Source organism: Citrus clementina, unplaced genomic scaffold (assembly GCF_000493195.1).
Source record: "Citrus clementina cultivar Clemenules unplaced genomic scaffold, Citrus_clementina_v1.0 scaffold_5, whole genome shotgun sequence".
Taxonomy (NCBI): domain Eukaryota; kingdom Viridiplantae; phylum Streptophyta; class Magnoliopsida; order Sapindales; family Rutaceae; genus Citrus; species Citrus x clementina.
The window spans coordinates 36,735,424-36,755,996 of NW_006262201.1; the positions used below are offsets into that span (position 1 = coordinate 36,735,424).

General features: G+C 35.1%; 3 protein-coding genes across 6 annotated transcripts in view; 2 read left to right on the forward strand and 1 right to left on the reverse strand.

Annotated features, from left to right (window-relative positions):
• The first annotated feature begins 7,596 nt into the window (after positions 1 to 7,596).
• Positions 7,597 to 10,423, forward strand: LOC18041617 (F-box/kelch-repeat protein At1g22040). The gene is made up of 2 exons (XM_006433988.2): positions 7,597 to 7,797; positions 8,492 to 10,423. The coding sequence occupies exon 2, from the start codon at positions 8,606 to 8,608 to the stop codon at positions 10,031 to 10,033; it is 1,428 nt and encodes a 475-aa protein (XP_006434051.1). The 5' UTR covers positions 7,597 to 7,797; positions 8,492 to 8,605; the 3' UTR covers positions 10,034 to 10,423.
• A 2,478-nt stretch (positions 10,424 to 12,901) lies between these two features.
• Positions 12,902 to 15,229, forward strand: LOC18041618 (membrane-anchored ubiquitin-fold protein 6). 4 transcript variants are annotated; one of them, XM_006433990.2, is made up of 4 exons: positions 12,902 to 13,152; positions 13,267 to 13,431; positions 13,822 to 13,992; positions 14,623 to 15,229. In XM_006433990.2, exons 2-4 carry the CDS (start codon positions 13,302 to 13,304, stop codon positions 14,673 to 14,675), a joined length of 354 nt encoding a protein of 117 aa, XP_006434053.1. In that variant the 5' UTR covers positions 12,902 to 13,152; positions 13,267 to 13,301; the 3' UTR covers positions 14,676 to 15,229. The 4 variants fall into 4 exon arrangements, with proteins under 4 accessions (XP_006434053.1, XP_024038909.1, XP_024038908.1 ...); XM_024183141.1 differs by having other exon boundaries at positions 12,902 to 13,123; XM_024183140.1 differs by having other exon boundaries at positions 13,244 to 13,431; positions 14,623 to 15,228.
• A 116-nt stretch (positions 15,230 to 15,345) lies between these two features.
• LOC18042157 (early endosome antigen 1) overlaps positions 15,346 to 20,573 on the reverse strand; it is a 10,131-nt gene continuing 4,903 nt past the window's right edge. Inside the window, exons 9-13 of the mRNA XM_006433994.2 lie at positions 17,661 to 20,571; positions 16,691 to 16,846; positions 16,391 to 16,489; positions 16,169 to 16,311; positions 15,346 to 16,043 (exon numbers count right to left, since the gene is read on the reverse strand). Coding sequence (XP_006434057.2) covers positions 15,743 to 16,043; positions 16,169 to 16,311; positions 16,391 to 16,489; positions 16,691 to 16,846; positions 17,661 to 20,571 — 3,610 coding nt within the window. The 3' untranslated portion in view covers positions 15,346 to 15,742. The remainder of the gene's footprint in view (positions 16,044 to 16,168; positions 16,312 to 16,390; positions 16,490 to 16,690; positions 16,847 to 17,660; positions 20,572 to 20,573) is intronic.

Consider the following 20,573-nt stretch of genomic DNA (forward strand, 5'->3'; position numbering starts at 1 on the left):
GTGCTTTTTCCTATATGTCAGCTCAACCCGTTCCCCTTTTCAATTCTATTTCGATTTCTCGGTCCATTAAGTTAATTTTCACACCGACAGCTAGATGAATAACAACTAAGTAAATGCGAATTGCATATCTATAATGACAATCTAGTCAAGAACAGAGAAAAAAACAAATAAATAAATAACTTATAAGAACATATAATCTTGCCAAATAAGGAACATATATATCTAAAATAATACACAAAAGAATATTACAGAATATCCTATTTTTACTTTACAAGTTTGTCTTGAGAAATAATATCAATTTCTTTCCGTAGACTCTATCTACCTTGATTTTTCAATTAGTATTAGCCAAATACACACAAGCACTACCTTATAAAACGTGATTACTAATAATTCACTGTTTATAAAATTGGGACATAAAATTTATGTTGCAATTTAAAGTGTGAGCAATTCATAACTTAGATAAAATCAACTTTTTGTATCATCATTATTAATGTGATCAGCACATCTTAATGAATGGCAAGTAATACATGTTTTATGATATATACAAACTTTTTAAGTCTAAAAATATCTTTGGGTAAAAGCTTGTTTAGTTCCTATATTATGAGGTTAGTGTCCATTTAGTCCCTGTATTTTTAAAAACACCTCAAAACGTCCCTGCTACTAAATATTGACACTTATGCCATTATTTTTTTTTTTAAATTGCTTTTACAATATTACATTTTTACAATAATGTTTCTTTTTTGGATATTAATAAAAAATTAAATTATCAAATTAAACTCAAAAATAAAATAAAAACAAAAAAGGTATATATTAATTTTTGTGGAAGTTCACGTATGTCTAAAAAATTAATATCGTAAAAAATTACATTATCAATTTTTTTAGAAAAATTAATATTTTAACTCAAGAGTATGTTCCACAAAAATTAATATATTTTATTTTATTTTATTTTTTGGTGTTAAACTGGTAATTTATTTTTTTCTTTTTAATAATGTCTACAAAAATTATTATAATAGGGTTATTTTTTCTTTTTAATAATGTCTAAAAAATTATTATAATAGGGCAATATTATAAAAATAAGTTAAAAGGAACAAAAGATAATGGCAAAAGTGTCAATAATTTAATGGTAGGGATGGTTTGAGGTATTTGTAAAAATATAGGGACTAAATAGGTACTAACTTCAAAATATAGGGACTAAACGAACTTTTACCCAATATCTTTAATACATGTACCTCAAGTTCAAGTTAAATTCAAGTTTATTTGATATTAATGGTGCTACAATTTTTGTAACTTACCATTAGAACACGCGCACACACGCACACACACACATATATATATATATATAACGATAACAACAAATTCAAATTTTTGTATTACTTTATGTTGTCTTAACGAATAATAAGATAACGCGTTTTCTTTTCGGAGATTACAAGGTTCACCTTTTCTTATTCGGTTATGCAAACAAAAGAGCAAAAGAGTTTGAATAAGATGATGCGTTTTTGCTTTGGAGATTACAAGTTAAATTTTTTCTTATTCAGTTATTGCAAACAAAAGAGTTTGAATATGACACGGTTCAAAAACTTCCAAAATAAGAAAAAAAAAAGTTGCCGACTTAACTCACGCACGTGCAACTTATCGGCCATGTATAAAATTTATTGCAATATTAAGCTCAAAATGTAGACACAAACCTCAGGAAAGTATACATTTCTTTAATACAGAATTTATCAACAATGATTAGACGAAAACAAAGCTTTGAACACATTATCTTATTACACATGTAAATTAATCGACATTATATCTCAAGCCCAAAAATTTTACGAACTAACCATAATGGTAGAGACATATTGAGCATTGATATTTGGATACCGGGCTGGAAGGACGGGTGGTGAAATTTCTCAAGGGCAGAACGGCCAATTGCAGATCAGACAATAACAATATGCGGACGTTTCTACTGAAATAAGCTGTCGCCTACGTGGTGATGGGAGCGATTGCTACATGTTACACGTCATGCGTTGGTTTATTCCATTTGTTCACGTGGCCCCGCGTGAACAGGTCCCACGCAAATTATCACGTAAGGGCCCGCAGAAAACGCTCAAGTGTACGCCTTGTGATGATGGTTCCACTGCCACCACACTCTTAGAATGAATGAATTTTTCTTATGAAAAAAAGAAAGAATGAATTCTTCCTGATTACTATATTTATACAACTAAAAGCACCACAATCACAATTCCTACGTACTGCAACCTAAAAGTGGAATATCTCTATGACTGATGATATTATTACTTTGCTAGAAAATGGCCATAATTTTTATTTTTATAAATATCTTTCCACAAAAATTTTCTTAGAAATTAAGACCTAGACGAAAAAGGCAAAGTGGAGGAGGGGCAAAGCCAAAAGGATACGCGTCGAGAAATGTTGACGTGGAAGGAAAAGAAAGAGGGACCTGGCATCAAAAATGGGTGCCAGTGAGACTCATAACCAAACAAAATCAGTTGATATGCCAGTGAAGTATTGTTTGGGTTGTAGAGAAGCAAGACCCCATGGGCAGCCGTTTCGGTTTGAGAAAGAAAGTGACTACACGATGCAACTCAATTACTGAGCTTTTCCCTATAAATAAAGCACCAAAGGAAGCTGGACAGAGCTAGCTGAGCTAGTGCAAGTTCAGAGAGAGTGTTAGTGCTAGTCCTATTGACTGCCCCTCTCTGCTTCATTCAGGTCACTCCAGTTTCTCTTTGTTGTAAGCGTATCTCTTCACTCCTCTTGGCATTAGCACGCAACCTTGCATCATGCATTTCATCAAATAGAATTTGTTATAGAATTACTATATAAGATGGCTTTGTTTCGACTTACACCTTTCACCGCCATGAACGTCTCATTCTCAAATAACACATATTATATCATTTTGCAGGATGAGATAGGCCAAATTAAAAATGGTTTTTGTTGAACAAAATTTTTGGAATTTCCTTTTTAAATTGATAATTATTATATGCAGCACACAGCCAGTGTATTATCAGATCTCTGAACTTTGGTAAGAAAAGTGGGAGCCAAATGAGACAGTAGTAGGAGCACATCCATTTCAAGGAACTTTGGCTCTTTTCTTTAAACTTCTACCTTGCCTAGAGTATCTACCATATATACTTCTATTTTGGGTATAATTATATAATTTTTACGTAATTTTTAAATTTCAATTGGTTGCATACGTCGTAATTTAAGGTATTGATCATTTTGTTTAAAATTCTTCGCTTGTATTAAAACATTTATTCGCAGAGGCACCATATAACATATTAACATTGATCTGTGCCCCCGCTGAGCAGTTTTATTTCTTTATTTTTCTTTTTTTATTTTAATATTTGAAGTTTTTTAATATTTTGTATTCTTTTGGTTTTTGTTTATTTTATCAGTCAGGTATAAAATAATAAGAAATCATGAAAACTTTCTTTCAAAATACACTTATTGATTAGTGAAACCTTCACTACATTAGAGGTAACATAATATTCATACAACAAATAAATGATGATATAATATGTGTATTTATCATATAACGCAGCAGGTAGTTTACTTTGTATGCATACAAAAGAAATAATTACTCTAATCAAAACCACGATTATCTTTTTTCTTTCTTACCTATATATATGACTTTTTTTTTTTTATTTGAACTGCTTTTGTCTTATGTATTTATTAGTTTTGCAAAGCATTTATTTATTTTTCTTTGCTTCTCATTTGGCAGAGGTTATTTATGCTATCGGTGAAGTATGGATTATTCGAGTAAAGAAGGCTTTGTTTCCAAAGCAAAATGGATATTTTCATCCCTGAGTGGAATCATCATGTTGTGGGCATCAGGGTTGCCATCTCCCATGCAAATCCCAAGGCCAAAACTATGCCACTGCCGTCTTCATCAATCTGGCCTCAAAACCCTAATTTATTCGCAAGGAGAACCACTTATTCAAAACCCTAACGGCCCTTCACCCATTATCACTTCCCATGTGATATCGCCACCACCATTATCAGCATCACCATCGCCGTCCTCGTCAAAATCATCTTTGTTTCGATCTTTAACCCACTCTTCATCCTGGTCTTCTGCTACAGATGATTTACTTGGAACAGAAAGTGGAGTTTATATGAAGTCAGATTACGAACAAGAAATGATAGGATCAGTAGTTTTGGACAAATCGGTTGAAGGAGCGTATAATCGTAATCTTACAAAGCGAAGCCAGCGCTGTAGTACAATGCCAAAGAAATACCCACCACCGTTGTCAAGATCTCATCTGCCTAGGGTTTTAACCAGGCATTATGAAAACGGAAATTTAGTCTTGAAAGAGAAGGGAATAAAGCAGTACTTCGAAACCACTAGAGAGAACGGCCGCCTTATCGTAAATCTCATGCAATTGGATGATAATATAATGGACATGGAAGGTGGCGATCGGATGACTGCAGATGAGAAGAATAATGAAGAACTGGAGCCAGAGGGCAATGAGTTCATCAAAAAAGAAGAACAAAATGTTGATGGTTATGAAGAATATCAAGAAACTGAATCAGATGGCGATTTTGATGAGGCAAAACAGTATGAAGGACCGATAATGATACTGGCCGCAGTGCAGAAGATGCGTAAGAGGGATGATGAGGAGAGATCATGCGGAGAGTTACGAAAGTGCTTCACGTACACAGGAAGGATGAGGAGGTCGGAATGCGACACGAAGTATCTGCCAGGCTTGGCTCCTCTCGCGGTTACTGCTATATGAGAGAGCTAGGAGACTAAATGTGCAAATATTCCAGCTTGTTTGTTTGTAGATCGAACTAAGCTGTTTCCTTGACGATGTCGTTTCTGTACAATGTACATACGTTTGTTTTGTGAGTACGTTTCGTAAAAATGCTAGCTACTGCACATATGTTTTCTCAATCAAGTTATTCTTCTACAAAGCATAACTTGAAAACGTGTGTTTATAGCAGTGTAAGATTATGATTAACCACATCTATGTTCTCGTTCAATAATTATCGATCACGTGTCGAAGGATCAGCACAAAGTTTGCAGATCGATATATCCTTGTGTATGTCATTTATCCTATGAATAATTAATGTGGTATCATCTAATAAGGATTTTCTTTTCACCTAAGTTCCTGCTGTCCATAGAAAAAGTGAGAAAGAAGTTTCAAAAACCATCACTTAACTACTCATTATTGTTAGATTCTATCGTTTAATTAAGTCCTTTAGTAGCTTTAAGTCTTCAACAACTGAAGTCTTCGAACAGTGTACGGGAAACTTTTACATTTAAGATAATATTAATGATATTACATTTAAGATAATATTAATGATAAATGGTCTAATATATTAGTACTTTTCATGTGATTAAAGATAACTAAAGTAAAACTATTGGGCCTTGGCCCAGTAGTTAAAGCTACTCCCTTACAAGTGTGAGGAAAGTGGTTCGAACCCCCACAGAAATATTGTGAGTGTTTAATTTAAATTTCCTTCTTTATTTCTTGAGTGAATGTTGGAGTCTCTTAAATATTAGAGAGGGTTAAAATATGAACTATGCTATATAAGAGTTGATGTAAACTAGTCCCAGTAATTATGTGATTGTAAATACAAGTTATAGTATCGTGTAATATGTTATATCCTGAGCAATAGTCTCGTATAATTTTTTTAAAAAAAGATAATTAAAGTAATTCATGTGATTAAAGATAACTAGAGTATTATTATAATATAAATTGAATCTCTAGAAGTATATGGATGATCGATGTTTCATATTCGTTTCGAAATTTATTTCACTAAGCAAGTTAAACAGCAATGCAATTTTTAATTAACTAACCGTGAATAATCTTTACTAAGGTAAACTCTTGTTTATTCATTAGTGTTCTTTTAGTTCCTATATTTTAATATTAGTGTCCGTTTAGTCCTTACATTTTTTAAAATATCTCAAAACATCTCTGTCGTTAAATTATTGGCACTCTTGCTGTTAATTTTTTTTCCTTTTAGTTTACTTTTATAATATTACTTTTTTTATAATAATGCTTCTTTTTTTAGACATTAATAAAAGAAAAAATTAAATTATTAATTTAACCCAAAAAATAAAATCATATAAAATAAAAACAAAAAGAATATTTATTAATTTTTGTTAAGTAGGCATGGCCGGTTAGTTAAGTAGCACGCTGAACTTGCTAAGGCCAGGCCATGCGGAAAGATGACGGTATAATTAAACAACTCTGTTATTTTTTATCAACAAATTAGTTAAAGTCTTGACCATCTACAAGTAAACTTTTGTACATTAATCGACTAATGACAATATGGAATGTATAGTTTTATTTAATATAATCATTAAAATGGGTTGGGGGCAATTGAGATATTTTAGATAGCCATTCTTAACTGTATCCCATCTTTCAGGCCCAGATCGATAAGGGGCCTGCCCCCGATGCGATGGTGAGGGATATTTGAGGAATGAAAATGGGTGCGCTTAGGAATAAATGAGTTTTTATCGTGATTATAATGGGATATATACTTAAGGATTTTAAAGACTCTGCCCCACTCCATCCGCTAATAAGATGAGGTGGTTCAATTTTGAGTTTGGTTTCATAAACGTCACTTTGAACTTTGAACCCAATCTAATTGCCAACTTCAGAACTGGTCTCAATCAAGCCTAATCTATGCAAAAACTCACTAAATTCATTTATGGGGAAATTTATAAAAAAAAAAAAAAAAAAAACTATTAACAAGAAAAGTCAATTTTGATCAGCTTGCCCTCAGCGATTTAACATAAAAAAAGAACGTGTATCACATAAAACAAAATGGCTGATAATTATGGAGAGTAGGGGCGACTCTTTCTTTTTCTTTCTTTAATAATTATAAACAAAATAGATTTTTTTTTTAAAAAAAAAACCATTCCAGTGGTAAATTATTTGAAATCATTGGCACCTCACAAATATCCTCTTAAAATTCCCTTTTTACTTATATTTACTTTAATTTAAAAAATATCCTTTTGATTAACACTCCTAATTTATTATTATTTCATAATTTTTAAGTATTTTTTTACTCTTTAACATCATCAATCTAAAAGAAATTATTTTTTGGGGGGGGGGGGGGGGGAGCAAGAGAAAAATGGATGATGAATCGGTTCGTAAAAAAAAAGGAATATATAATAGGTCTGTGTGAAATTAAAAGAGATAGGAAAAAATGGTATTGATTGGTTTAATTAAATTTTCGTTGGCCATTAAATATAACTTCAATGAAAGAGGGACTTTATTAAGATAATGGAGTGCTAATAGCTCCACTCTCTAATATACTATTAAAAAGGAATTCTAAATTAGACATGATTAGATCATTTAAAGACTCCTCGTACCTCGATGATGACCAAAAAAGTAGAAGTCAAAATTGGGCCAAACAGTTTAGGCCGAAGGGCCCATTGAGTTACAATGTGGAATCAAAATTGACATTCTGGGCAGTGGGCACAAGCAAAGTAACCGATAAATTCAGATTCAGAACAATTGAGGATACCAAATTAAAGAATCGCAGAAAAGGCACCCAAAGGTGCACGTTGTTACCGAAAAGGATTTGCTAGTCTACTAAAAATAAATCCATCCGTCCACGCGTCGCTATCCTATTAATTTTTAACTTTATAAGATTATCAGACAACTGGATTGGGCGGATTACGTTAACGGGTCAAGCAGTCTACGAGCTTGACAATTAATAAGTCTATGCGAGTGAAAATTTCTAAATACGCACACAGTGATATTATGTTACCTGCCAATTTGGATTCTAAATCATTTTTTTTTTTTTTTTAATATCATCTTCAGCTCGTAACCAGCCCAGGTGATTATCTTTCCAAATTCCTTTTTCAATTCAAAGATCTTAACAATGCATGCATGCAAATTCCTTTTCTGCTTCAAATTTGATGGGTTTTAGTTAAAGTTTTTTTTTTTTTTTTTTGCCCTTTTATATATATAAGGTTTGAATTATTAGGAGTTTGGTAGAAAAGGAAGATTCTTCGATTAGTTGTTAAGTGTTTGTTGAGTTGAAATTGATAAGCATTTGTTCGATTTGATTAACAAGGAAATTCTGGGTAAAGATATCAATACACAAATTCAGGTTGATGTTTGAAAGAGTTGTGTGTTGAATTAGCACAGCTTAACAAAGCTGACAGTGTGATCTTGGTCATTTTAATTGGGGTTCGAGGATTGAAGGTTTTGCTTTAGAATATTGTTATACCATCCATAAATTAAACTGCAATTTAGATTCTGAAATTTTTATTGAATTTATATGATGGGGTTTATTGTAGTTATCATATTTTTATGTGTAGTTTATGAACTCTGAACCCCCCAAAATAAAATTTTGTCAACGAAAGTGAATCTTATTTTATTTTATTTTTGGTTCCCTCTTGCTCTCTATCTCTCAATTTTAAAGATGTAATGGTAGATGTATTGTTGTCTAGTGCTAGAATTTTCGAATATTTGGAATCATCTTCTTGCAATGTGCTTTGGACAGTTATTCTGGTTATATATTGCAGATGAACTCAAATATAGTGGGGCTAGTTTTGCAACGTTTCAATTGAGTTTCTATCCAAACCAAAGTTTGGGGTAATTCAGGCGTCCCTGATATTGCATAATCTACGAGCCTGTTAATGGGAGCTGTTCTCAGCTTGGCTGGTCCTAGGTGTAGGAAAAGAGATTACATTGACACCTCACAAAATGAGAGTTGCAAAAAGCAAAAACTCTCACCAAGCAATTATGAGGATGGGCTACGACTGATCCCCAGTCTTCCAGATGAGTTGTCGATCCAAATTCTTGCTAGGGTTCCTAGAATTTTCTATTTAAACTTGAGGGCGGTGTCACGAAAATGGAAGGCAACAGTTACGAGCCCTGAATTGTTTGAAGTGAGAAAAGAACTGGGGACAACAGAAGAATGGCTGTATATCTTGACTAAGGTTAGTGATGACAGGCTTTTGTGGCATGCTTTGGACCCTTTGTCAAAGAGATGGCAACGGCTGCCTCCACTCCCAAATGTTGTGGATGAAGAAGAATCTAGGAAGAGTTCATCTGGGCTGTGGAACATGGTGGGTTCGGGCATTAAAATTGCTGAAGTTGTTAGGGGTTGGCTTGGGTGGAACGATACATTGCCTCAAATGCCATTTTGTGGTTGTGCCATTGGTGCTGTTGATGGATGCCTCTATGTGCTGGGTGGATTCTCCAGAACTTCGGCCATGAGATGTGTGCGGCGATATGATCCGATTGCAAATACATGGAATGAAGCAACTTCCATGTCTGTCGGTAGGGCCTATTGTAAGACGGGCATTTTAAATGACAAGCTATATGTGGTTGGAGGGGTTAGTCGTGCCCATGGGGGATTGACCCCTCTGCAATCTGCAGAGGTTTTTGATCCAACCACTGATACATGGTCTGAAGTTCCAAGCATGCCATTCTCAAGAGCTCAAGGGCTACCTAATGCTTTCTTTGCTGACATGCTAAAACCTATTGCCACAGGGATGACCTCGTACATGGGAAGATTATGTGTGCCTCAAAGTTTATACTCATGGCCCTTTTTTGTTGATGTTGGGGGAGAGATTTATGATCCTGATACAAATTCATGGGTAGAAATGCCAATTGGCATGGGAGAAGGTTGGCCTGCACGGCAGGCGGGTACAAAATTGAGTGTTGTATTAGATGGTGAATTATATGCATTTGATCCTTCTAGTTCTTTGAATAGTGCTAAAATTAAAGTATATGATCAAAAAGAGGATACTTGGAAAGTTGTTATAGGAAAAGTCCCTATCCGTGATTTTGCAGATTCTGAGTCTCCATATTTACTTTCTGCTTTTCATGGTAAGCTTCATGTCCTCACAAAAGATGCCAGTCGTAATATTTCAATTTTGCGGGCTGATCCACGTGATCATTTGGGCTCTACATCGTCAAGCTCAGTTTCTCTTTCAGCTGACTCGCTTCATGAGCATTCTGATTCACTGGCAGAATCTGACACAGTTGTTTGGAAGGCCATTGCAACTAGGAATTTTGGGTCTGCTGAACTTGTCAGTTGTCAAGTTCTTGACGTATAGGAGTGTGTCATGCAATATGGGGGAGTGCCGGACTGTGATATGGTTGTTTTGGGATTTATACAGTGAGCTCTATGGGGAAAGACTGCTGAAAACGTCTCCAGTTAGAATTGGTACATCAATTAAGGGTTGAATAATATACTTCTTTTATACATTCAGTCGTTTCATGATGAGGAAGCTGTCTGCATGATTGCAAATTGCATGAGAAGGTGAATATATTTGCATTGATTTCACCTAAATTCAAATAAAGGCATAACCTTGACTTCATAGTCAGAAGTTTGTCTAGTCTGTATATCAGTGTAATGTAGAATAAAATATCAGCATAATTTATAAATGTAATGTGCTTTGCCAAAAGTGGAAACTAAATAAAAGGAATTAGATGTTTCCTTTAGACTTGTCGGGTTCTTTGCCAACTCATATTCCATTACTGTAATATCAAAGGCATTCCCTTTTATATTATGCTTCTAGCCTTGTAAAGGAGGTGAATGGGTATACTTACATATTATGGTAAATCTTTGTTTTCCCTCTTCTGGTTTCACAGTGGATTGCTTTCCACTTCACTGTATTGAATCTTAATTTACAATACAAGTTCCAGTTTCTCATCAAAAGAAAAACATAGGATGAAGATAGAAGTTGCATGCAAACAACATTCTCCATCTCAATAAGCTACAACCTGAAAAAGTGTTTATTCTCTATATTCATGCATCTCTGTTTTGTGAAACTGCCAAAATGCCTGATTATTGATGAGGAATAATACTTTGATGCTTCGTGAGACTGGAGTTTGTACATGCACTTTGAGATTTCGGCTAAGTTCATTTCCTTGGTTTGAACAGTTACATGAAATATTTACCAAGAAATCAATGAGATACTGTGCATGATACCGAACTAAGTTGTACACAGATATATTTGACCTTTCAAGCGTCTGCAGAGCAAATATACACTTGTTATATTATCATACTATCATTGCTTCCCTGATTTACATAAGTTTTTCATTGTTGTAGAATCAAAAATAATTTTCAGAAGAAAATACATAATAAGACCATTACTAAATATTGCATGGTCCTTTGGACGCAAGTTCTCTAATGGTTGCGTTAGAGGTTTCACAATTGACCCCAGTCACGTTATGGGTTATGGAGGCTAAGAGTAGGGATATAAAAAAGCATTGCATATATCTCATGAAGCAAATTTATGATGTCAAATCAGTTCAAAGTGACCTAGCTAGAGCCTAGATGTAGTTTAGATTCTGTCATTAGTGGTAATGAAACATCATGAATAAGCACCTATGCCCATATTCTCCAGAATCCAGCTGCCACCGAGCTCTCCCTTCCCTAAGTGGCGGGCCCGTGAATTGGTGCTAACAATGGCAAAGCCCCAAGGCAACATACCATACCATCTGAGCAATTCCACCAAATTATATGAAATGTCAACTGTAATATGACTCTATGGAGCTGTTTCTTTGTAGAAGGGTGATGGTTTGTGAACTGTGTATACATGTTTTGTGAGTTGTGATGCGGGTTGCTTCATGGGATTTTATCAATAGCTTTGCAAAGTGATAAAGAAAAATCAATAATGATGGGAATGGAGGTGATGGAGACTTGGTGTTGAAAGCAGCCGTTCTGGAGTATCATTTGATTGGAAAAAATTTAGCAGTGGAGGTGGGGAATTGCAGTTCAATACTGCACACAAGATATTATGCAACACGCGTAACCATCAACAATTTACTATTGGCAAAGAGTATTTTGATATTAATTGAAAGAAAGAACAAACGCACACTATATATATTATGTTTTGTTTTTTTTGGGTGGGCATCAATGTCATGTAAAATAATTGTACGCAAAAAGTTTATGCCCACTTTTGGCCACTTACTGTGCTGGGTCCTCTGATTAGTTTTTGTCAAGAATAATTTCTAAATTAAGGTTCTAATCGCCAACAGAAATTTAGGAAATAAGAAATACAGTGGGACCATTGGTACTCTTCCAAATAGTTCTTAAAATCCTTCTAAAATTCTCACTGAGGTTAAATAATTTTTTTCTTTAAAAAAAATTCTTGCAAAAATTAAAAAATATTATTTTTTTCTCTAATTTTCGAGTGAGAAATTTACTATCGGTGGCTGTAATGTAAATAAAAAAAACTTTAAAAAAAATGATTTACACTAATTAATTTTGACTAAGGGTATTTTTGTCATTGATAGAGGTGTTAAAAGAATTTTATAATTTTTTAAAATATTTTAATGAAGTTAATAAAGAAAAGAAGTATTAAGAGATATTTACGCTAATAGTCCCAATCAAAGAAATATTGTCTTGGAAAAATTTTGTTGCAAGATAACAATTTGATCAATGCAATGGGAACCTTTGTTTTTGTATTGGATCTGTGCAAATATCCAACGAATATTTAGAAAATGGGCAACAAAAATAATTTATTTTTTGTGAAAGCCAACAGCAGCTGGGACTATCGATCATTTATTGGAAAGTGAAGGCGATTGTGTCACTAACTGCAACTTGCTATTAAAATTTAGAAATTAAAAATTAATCAAATCACTATGTCATTAATAAATAATAGTAATTTCCACTCTTCTCCGTCACCGCCAGCTCCCTTCTTTGTTTTTTTTTTAATTTACGTGAGCCGTTAGGTTAGCTACCGAAAGTCTTTGTTTAGATATTTCATATGAAATTTACAGTACAACAAATATTATTACTAAAATAAAATTTTCATTTATATATATTTATTTATACACACTGGACTGGAAGAATTAGAGAAATCTGGTTGTGCCGTGGTGGTATGGCCCGTGACACAAGTGGGAATAAATATATATATATTTTTTGTGTAATTAAGTAAAAATGTCGCTTTCTATACGTTAAGATTTTTCTGTCAGACTCAGATTCATGTTAAAAATCTAAGTAAAGTTGAAAAGTTGTAAATAGGTTAGTTTATTTCTTTATTTCTACATCAAGCAATTCAACAATCAAACAATCTGTCTCGTCATTATTTCTGTTAATAATCAAATCCTATAGTTCTTGTCGAAGCGTCCAGCTTAGCTGATTCTTGAATGAGCATAGCGTCTCTTTCATGCTCTGTTATCGTCTTCAATCAACGGTTAATACACTTCTTTTTCTTTTTTCCTGGTAAATATTAATGAAATCTGATCTGGGTTCTTGATATTTTCTAGTTTAGTACTGTTTTTCATTGATGAAAGTGAATCTTGATTCTCTGAAGAATTTACTGTCTGTTATGAGAAGTTGAGGTGGGGTTCTGATAAGGGATTGAATCATCAATGGCTGGAGAAGATTTGATAGAGCTGAAGTTCAGGCTTGCTGACGGCGCAGACATAGGTCCAAGCAAGTTTAGTCCAACGACCACTGTTGCATCTTTGAAAGAGAAAATAATCTCACGATGGCCAAAAGGTTGTACATATAAATCTTTTCAACTCAATTTAATTACTTAGTTCAATCTTGAATTGTATGTGTTTTTTTTTTTTTTTTCCAATCTTGATTCATTGTCTTTTAACAACATAAGTTGGTGTTTCTTGTAGTGACTTTGTTTTCTTGATTAGACGTGTTATATGGGATATTTGCTTAATCTGTTTACATATGGATATACTATTCTGTATGGATGGCTTAAACGTGTAATCTTGTCAACGATTTACAAATAATGTATTTATTTTCATTCCTATTAATTCTTATGTGTTGATACCTTTCTTCTGCATATTTTGCTTGTTGACCCCAAAGTCTGTCTCTCTGTTGGTAAGTGGAATTGACTCAAATTCTTCATGAATTTCCATATCTGTTTGGCAGAAAAAGAAAATGGTCCCAAGACGGTAAACAATGTGCAACTCATTCACGCTGGAAAGATACTAGAGGACAACATGACAATTGCAGAGTCTAGACTCCCAGTTGTTGAACTTCCAGGAACTGCCATCACTATGCATGTTGTTCTGCGTCCTTCTTTACCTGACAAAAAAGGCGGTAATACTCATAACCATCTGATCTAAAACTTCATATAAATGTATCTTAATTTCAATTGTGTGTTTGTACCTCTGTAGGCATCTATCTTTCTCGATCTTGTGAACAAACGGTTCTATAGATTTTGCTTTTAGATGAACTTTAGACCATCTTTCATCGCCAGAATGTTACTGCCAAACCATAGCATTGTATGCTTGTTCGGACACTAGCATCTTCCTTATGATGTGGCAAAACTTGTAACAATTAATTGAGTATTAGCTGCTGTTTCTGTAAGAAAGATGTCATAGTCCCTCATCCAACAAAAGCAGGTTTTTGAATTTTATAAAATTTTCGTTTGCCGTCTTGCTATCTAGTCCTCTTTCTCATTTGGCCATGCAACTCTTGTTCTTATTGCTTCTTATTTTGGTCTGTATACTGCTACACTTCCCTATGAATTGGATGCTTCAGGTAACTATTTTCTTTCTCATATGAAAAAAATCTCAAGCATGGAGAAACTTGGGTGGATCAACAATGTGATTCATTTCCTCTTATTGACAATTGTTTATGGTAGTTCATGGATATGAAAGAATAATGTAAGCAATGAAATAAATTGCAGATTAGTTTAAGAACTAACATCTGATGCATCTTTTTCAGAAAAACTGCTGAGTGATTCTTCCAAGTCCAGGTGTTTGTGCTCAATCTTGTAGCTGCAAGTGACATGATTGTTCAAGCTTTCCGGTTGGTGTTGGAGTTCTTCTATATTCATTTAGATTGTCACCAAGATGCAGTTCTTAAATGTTGTAGTTGAGGAATTCTTCATTTCAAGAGACTTCAGAAACAAGAAGCTTGAAGGTTCTTGCCGAGATGTTATCCTGGCTTAATCTCGTGGTCTGCTCGGTTGAAATACTTAATTGCTTGTGAAAGAAGGGAAAGGAAAAAGAAAGGAACTAGTGCTGTTGAATGTTCAAAGAGGATTTTCTCAAGCCATCAGAAAATTGAATTATAGATAGAAAAGGATTTTTAAAAAAATGTCCAGTTTGATAGCATTTGTGTGCTTGTTAAAAATGATTGTTTTATAGAAGAATCATGATTCACATGCATACTGCAACTGTTTGCACAGTCTTTTGTATCATTGAGGAATGACTGAGTTGCAGTCTTAAACTGCAAGTGCCATATCTCTGTCTCAGAAATTGGGAGTAGGCTTCATTCAAATGGTGGTAAAAGATGTGCAAAGCTCGATACCGAGTTGCCCATGTTGCATCAGTGTGTTAAGAATTTCAGTTAATTCCACATACTAAATATAAAGGGAAAATGGAAAAAAGAGACTGTGCTTGAATATATTAAGAATGTCATGTAATTCTACATACTAGAAAAATGGAAAAAGGAGACTGCTTGAAGAAAGGCAAGAAGAGGAAGGCAGAGACAACTATGTTTAGTTGCTTCTTTCAATGAAATTAATGAAAAATAATTTGCCATTCGAAAATTTGATTAACTATACAGCGGAACATATTACACCGCGGAGACTGCAAAAAGGTTTGAAATGTTACAAGGCTACATCTTCTGATTCTAATTAATCGTGACAAATACAGGCAAACATATTTTTATTTACACAAAATACAGCTGGCTTAGATGTGGACATCTCAACCAAGCTTGAAAAATTTGACCCATGATCTTTGATCACCGTATCATAAATTAACAATGTGGGTGGCGAGGCAGAGTGTGGGATGTCAACATCTGATCTCAGGTATGATTTTCAGGAAAAAGCAAACGAGAACTACTGTGAATTTGTTACTGGGCTCTTGGAGTCTCCAAGGGATGCTGACGAGGAGAGAAACAGTGGAATCCCTCTCTTGGATGCCCGGACATTCTTGAGTGTCATCATGAGTTTCTGTCTCTCTCCCTCAACTTCTGCAAATTGGAGACTTAACTGAGAGTAACGGTCATGCATATCTCTTAGTTCAGTCTCGACGGTTGCATACCTCCCCTTTATTTCCAACATGTCTTTAATTAGCTCGTTGATATCTCTAAAGCTTTGGAAAATAGCTTCCTCGTCATTGTGTTGTTTCAAAAATGAGCTGAACCACACGAGGAGAATGTCATGCAACAGTTAAAACATATTCCTCCATTCACATTATACACAGAACTAATTTATAAAGGAAAAAGGAAGGGTCTTGAGAAACAAATCTTAGCAATTACACACCTCTGAAAATGCATGCTTGATTTCTTCTTTGCTTGCAATGCTTCAGCAAGCTCAATTTCCAAAGCCAGTACCCTTTCTATTGCATTTCCACTACCTGGACGTTCATTGAAGAGAGGGTATATGTTTCCCAGTTCTTCATTTACCTGAGCAAGAGCAACCAGAAGAATAAGAATCTAGCTGAAGCACATAAGCAAAATTTTAGAGTTAAAAGATGCAATTTACCTTGTCTAATTCCATTAGCTCTCTCTGCAAACTTGAAAATTTGGGGTCAAAATTGTGATCACCCCGTGAGAGTGAATTCTCATTTTTCATCCTCTCCAACTGCAAGAATGAATTCAAAAAACAAAGAACTAAATTTCAATCGATCATTTCCCCTGAAAAAAGGAAAAAAAAATGAAACCTCAAGCTGTAAGGTGATGAAAAGACATGTCGTGTGATACACCTACTCATGCCCGACGAATGCAATTATAAGACTAATCCATATAAACTTCACACTTCCCTCACATTGCACCATACACGTACCTCCTCATTCAAAAGATCCATGCTTGACTTTAAGCTTTGAACTCTGAACTGATCATTGATAATAGCTAGATCTTTTGTGTCATTGCTTTTTGTATTCTCCTGATTTACGAGTGCAAGACTTGAACTTCCATTTAAACAACTGGATTGAAGAACATCCTGATAAATATTTAAGAAAATAATTGTTAAGAGTCTAATGTTCAGGTAAAATAGGGTGAGTATACAGGTGATGAATGACAGAAGATCGAAGAAAATCTTTTCTAAAATCTTATGGGCTCATTTCAAAGGAAATTACGATTGAGGGATTGCCTTTCACCAGCAATCTATGCTGCTTTGTTCCATGTTTAAAATTGTAAAATATAACATGCAGCTTCTAACAGTCTTTACTCACTTTTCTTCAAAACTTTAGAAAGAGCAAGCAGCTGATGGACAGCCTATCCTATCAGTTGCGAGAGAGCAACAAAATACTCACTATAATCTCCTTGGCAAAGAGACACAAAAAATATTCTCCCATGAAATATATATGAGAGATTTTCAAATTATTATTACAGAACTTTCTATAATGGAAGAGAGATAAATCACTGGCCAGAATATACAAAACATAGAGTCATTTATACAAGTGGAAAAATATCAATAACATTTAATATGTGCTTTATCACTGAAAATTTCTTCTTCCCACCAATATTGTGTATTCTACTTGAGGGGAAGGAGAAGTGCACTCTCTGAAAGGAATTTGTTCACAATTAATAAAAATGAACTAAAAGAGGGAACAAGTGCAACCAATCTTAACTTGTTCAGTAAATTGGGGGTTAACAAGCCAATATATATTCTAACAATAGCAACAGTTATTCAATATTTCATACCATCAGTTGATGAGGAAGAAAAATACATATGCTACAGAGAAAGTTAGTTCCAATGTCCACAAACTATAAAGATGTGAAAGGATATTTCAAACAAAGAAGTTACAGATTACCTGCTCAGGATGCTCCTTCATGAGTGTACATGAGTAGCTACCTTCATCACTAAGACCCAAGCATACGTTTTGGGCATCTATACCATTAGTCATATTCTCGTGTTCCAAATACTCGTCCACATCCCCTGTTGGACCATTACCGGTATCGTCTGCACTCATTCTTCCATGGCTTTTTGTGTCTGCATTTGTAGTTTTCTGAACATTTCGGCCAGTCAGCTCATTGGAAATGCAGCTCTCTTTGTGCAAACCATCATTTCCTTCTTTCCGACAGGGAAATGTGGAACTGTAAAGCAATTTTTTCATCAGAGAAAGATCAGAATAAAGTCTAGACTTTTCCTCATTGCACTCATGCAAAGAAACTTCAAGCTTTTCCTTTTCCTCTTTGCAGCATTCGAGGCTCATCAACGAACATTCCAGTTCAGCCTTCGCCAAGTCATAAGCCTTTGTTTTCTCACGCTTGTCAGAAATCAAAGATTGTAACTCAGCCTCCAATTCCAAGATCTTTACTCCCAGCTCTTCATTTTTCTTCAAGTGAGCAGCTTCGGATTTCTTTCTATTCTCAATTTCATCAATGGCATCTTGCAGTTTCCAGAGCATTTCCTCACTATGCTTTTTTGAGATAGACAGATGATGTTTTAGTTCCTGCACCTTTGTTTCACATTGTTCTTTAATGAAAGCAATCCTCAAGGACTCTTGCATACCAGTTGGCAGCCCCTCAGACTCTCTTTTTTCATGAAGCTTCAAGCATTCAGCATCAGCCTTGTCTTTAAGCTCCTTCAAATGGATGGACAAGTTTCTGAACTCTTCTGTCTTCAAGATCTGCTCTGAGAGCTTCCGCCTAAGCTCATTGCACTGATTCTGCAGCATCTTCTGTTCATCAATATATCCTTCTGACGAGATTACTTGAGCGTGCTGTTCAGCCAATTTAGCTTTGAGTACCACAACTTTGATTTCCAGTTCTTCCCTGGACATCATCAGATCATCAATCTCTTCTTCAGAACCCACCAACAATTGCTTCATCCTTTCAACTTCAAGAGCAAGCTGACTTTTATGTTCACCATAATTATCTGCCATAGTTTCAGCTCTACTTTTGTATTCTTCAGACTGAGCTATTAAACTGTTATTTTCATGAAATAGTACTCTGTTCTCAGCAATAGCAGAATCTAACTCGGATCTTAGGGTGTCAAGACTTGTCAATAATCTGGCATTTTCTTCATTGCACTGTGCTTCACGAGCAAGACAACTATTAAGTACAGTCTCTACATCAACATTCTTTGTGTGGAGCTCAGTAAGGAGTCTATCTGTGGAGTAAACTTGCTGTACAAGCTCCTCAACCCATGCCTCGTACTGAGTTCTTGTGAAAATGAGTCTAACATCCGCAGCTAGTAATAGTTCATGCATTTCAGACAACTCAGATTGCAGGCTAGTAACAGAAGAAGATTCCTCGCTGGCTCTTAATTTCTCCGACTCTAGATCCAAAACAAGTAGCTTAAGCTGGACCAGTTCAGACTTCTGCTGGTCCAAATCAAGCAACTGACAGTGCTTCTCATTCAGTTGGGAAGTAAGATCTGTAACTACATTCTTTAATTCATCTCTCAAGCTTCTCTCGCTCTGTAGCTCATCACGTAGAGATTGCAAAGTCTCTTTTGATGTGTTGCCCTCTGATGCAAGCCTAGAAGATTCCTCAGCATATTCCTGTAAAGAAACCATCAAAGCCTGGTTTTCTGAAGTAAGTTCTGCTATTTTCTGGATCATTTCAGAGTTCTGCTGGTCAAAATCTATCAACTGTTGCTGCTTCTCATTTAGTTGTGAACTAATATCTATGGCTCTACTCTTTAATTCATCACTCAAGCTTCTCTCACCATGCAGCTCATCATGTACAGATTGCAAACTATTCCTGACTGAGTCGAGTTCCACTGCAAGCTTAGCGGCTTCTTCAGATTTGTTCTGTAAAGATACCATTAAATCTTGGTTTTCCTTTGTCAGTACTGCTGTTTTCTGGATCAGTTCAGACTTCTGCTGGTCAAAATCTAGCAGCTGGGAGTGCTTAGCACTTAATTGGGAAGTAATATCAGAGACCGCACTCTTTAAGTCATCTCTCAAGCTTCTCTCAACAAGCAGTTCATCATGAAGAGATTGAAAACTTTGTTTAAATGAGTCGACCTCCAATGCAAGCTTAACAGATTCCTCAGATTTATCCTGTAAAGCCACCATCAAAGCCCGGTTTTCCTCAATAAGTTCTGATATTGTCTGCTTGCTTCGATCAAATTCCTCGGTTACAACCTGTAATGCCAAGATTTCTTGAGCAAGGTCTCTGTTCTTAGAACTAAGTTGCTGCAGCTCAACTTCCAGATAATCAAGATCAGAAAATAGGTCTGTGTGCCGTTGTGCATTGTTCTCTTCAACTTCTGAACTAACCTTGAGTTTGTCTGCAACAGCCTCAAATCTTAGCTGAAGCTTTTGCAACAGAGCATTAGAGACACTTTGTTTATCAATCATATTTCTTAAATCATGTTCAAACTTCTGCTTCACCAGCACAATATCTGATTCTGATTTGCTAAAAGACATTTGAGCCCTATCTTTTTCATCTATTAGAGCTTTCTTCTCTTGCATGAGTTGTCGAATCTTCTGACATGCATTGCGCTGGAGCACTTCTAACCGCATTATAACACTGGTTAAGTCCTTGGACTCCAAATTCTGATCAGCAGACTTATTATGGAGACACAATTCACTAAAACTTTCTCCATAAGATGACAACATGTCGTGCATCTTGTTTTGCAAATTGTTGATGGTCCTCTGCAAGTTTTTGTTCACAGAAGCCAACTCATCAAAATCAGTTTTAACAGTTTCTAACTCTTTCTGCAACAAGGAAGTCTCACGTCGAAGATTGCCATTTTCCAGGGATTCCTTCTC

Bases quoted from the DNA above. Each gene is read 5' to 3' on its own strand.
- LOC18041617 (XM_006433988.2), top strand. From the start codon at position 8,606: ATGGGAGCTGTTCTCAGCTTGGCTGGTCCTAGGTGTAGGAAAAGAGAT.
- LOC18041618 (XM_006433990.2), top strand. From the start codon at position 13,302: ATGGCTGGAGAAGATTTGATAGAGCTGAAGTTCAGGCTTGCTGACGGC. The intron at 13,432-13,821 runs GTTGTACATATA...TCTGTTTGGCAG, and splicing joins AATCTCACGATGGCCAAAAG to AAAAAGAAAATGGTCCCAAG. The intron at 13,993-14,622 runs GTAATACTCATA...CATCTTTTTCAG, and splicing joins TTTACCTGACAAAAAAGGCG to AAAAACTGCTGAGTGATTCT.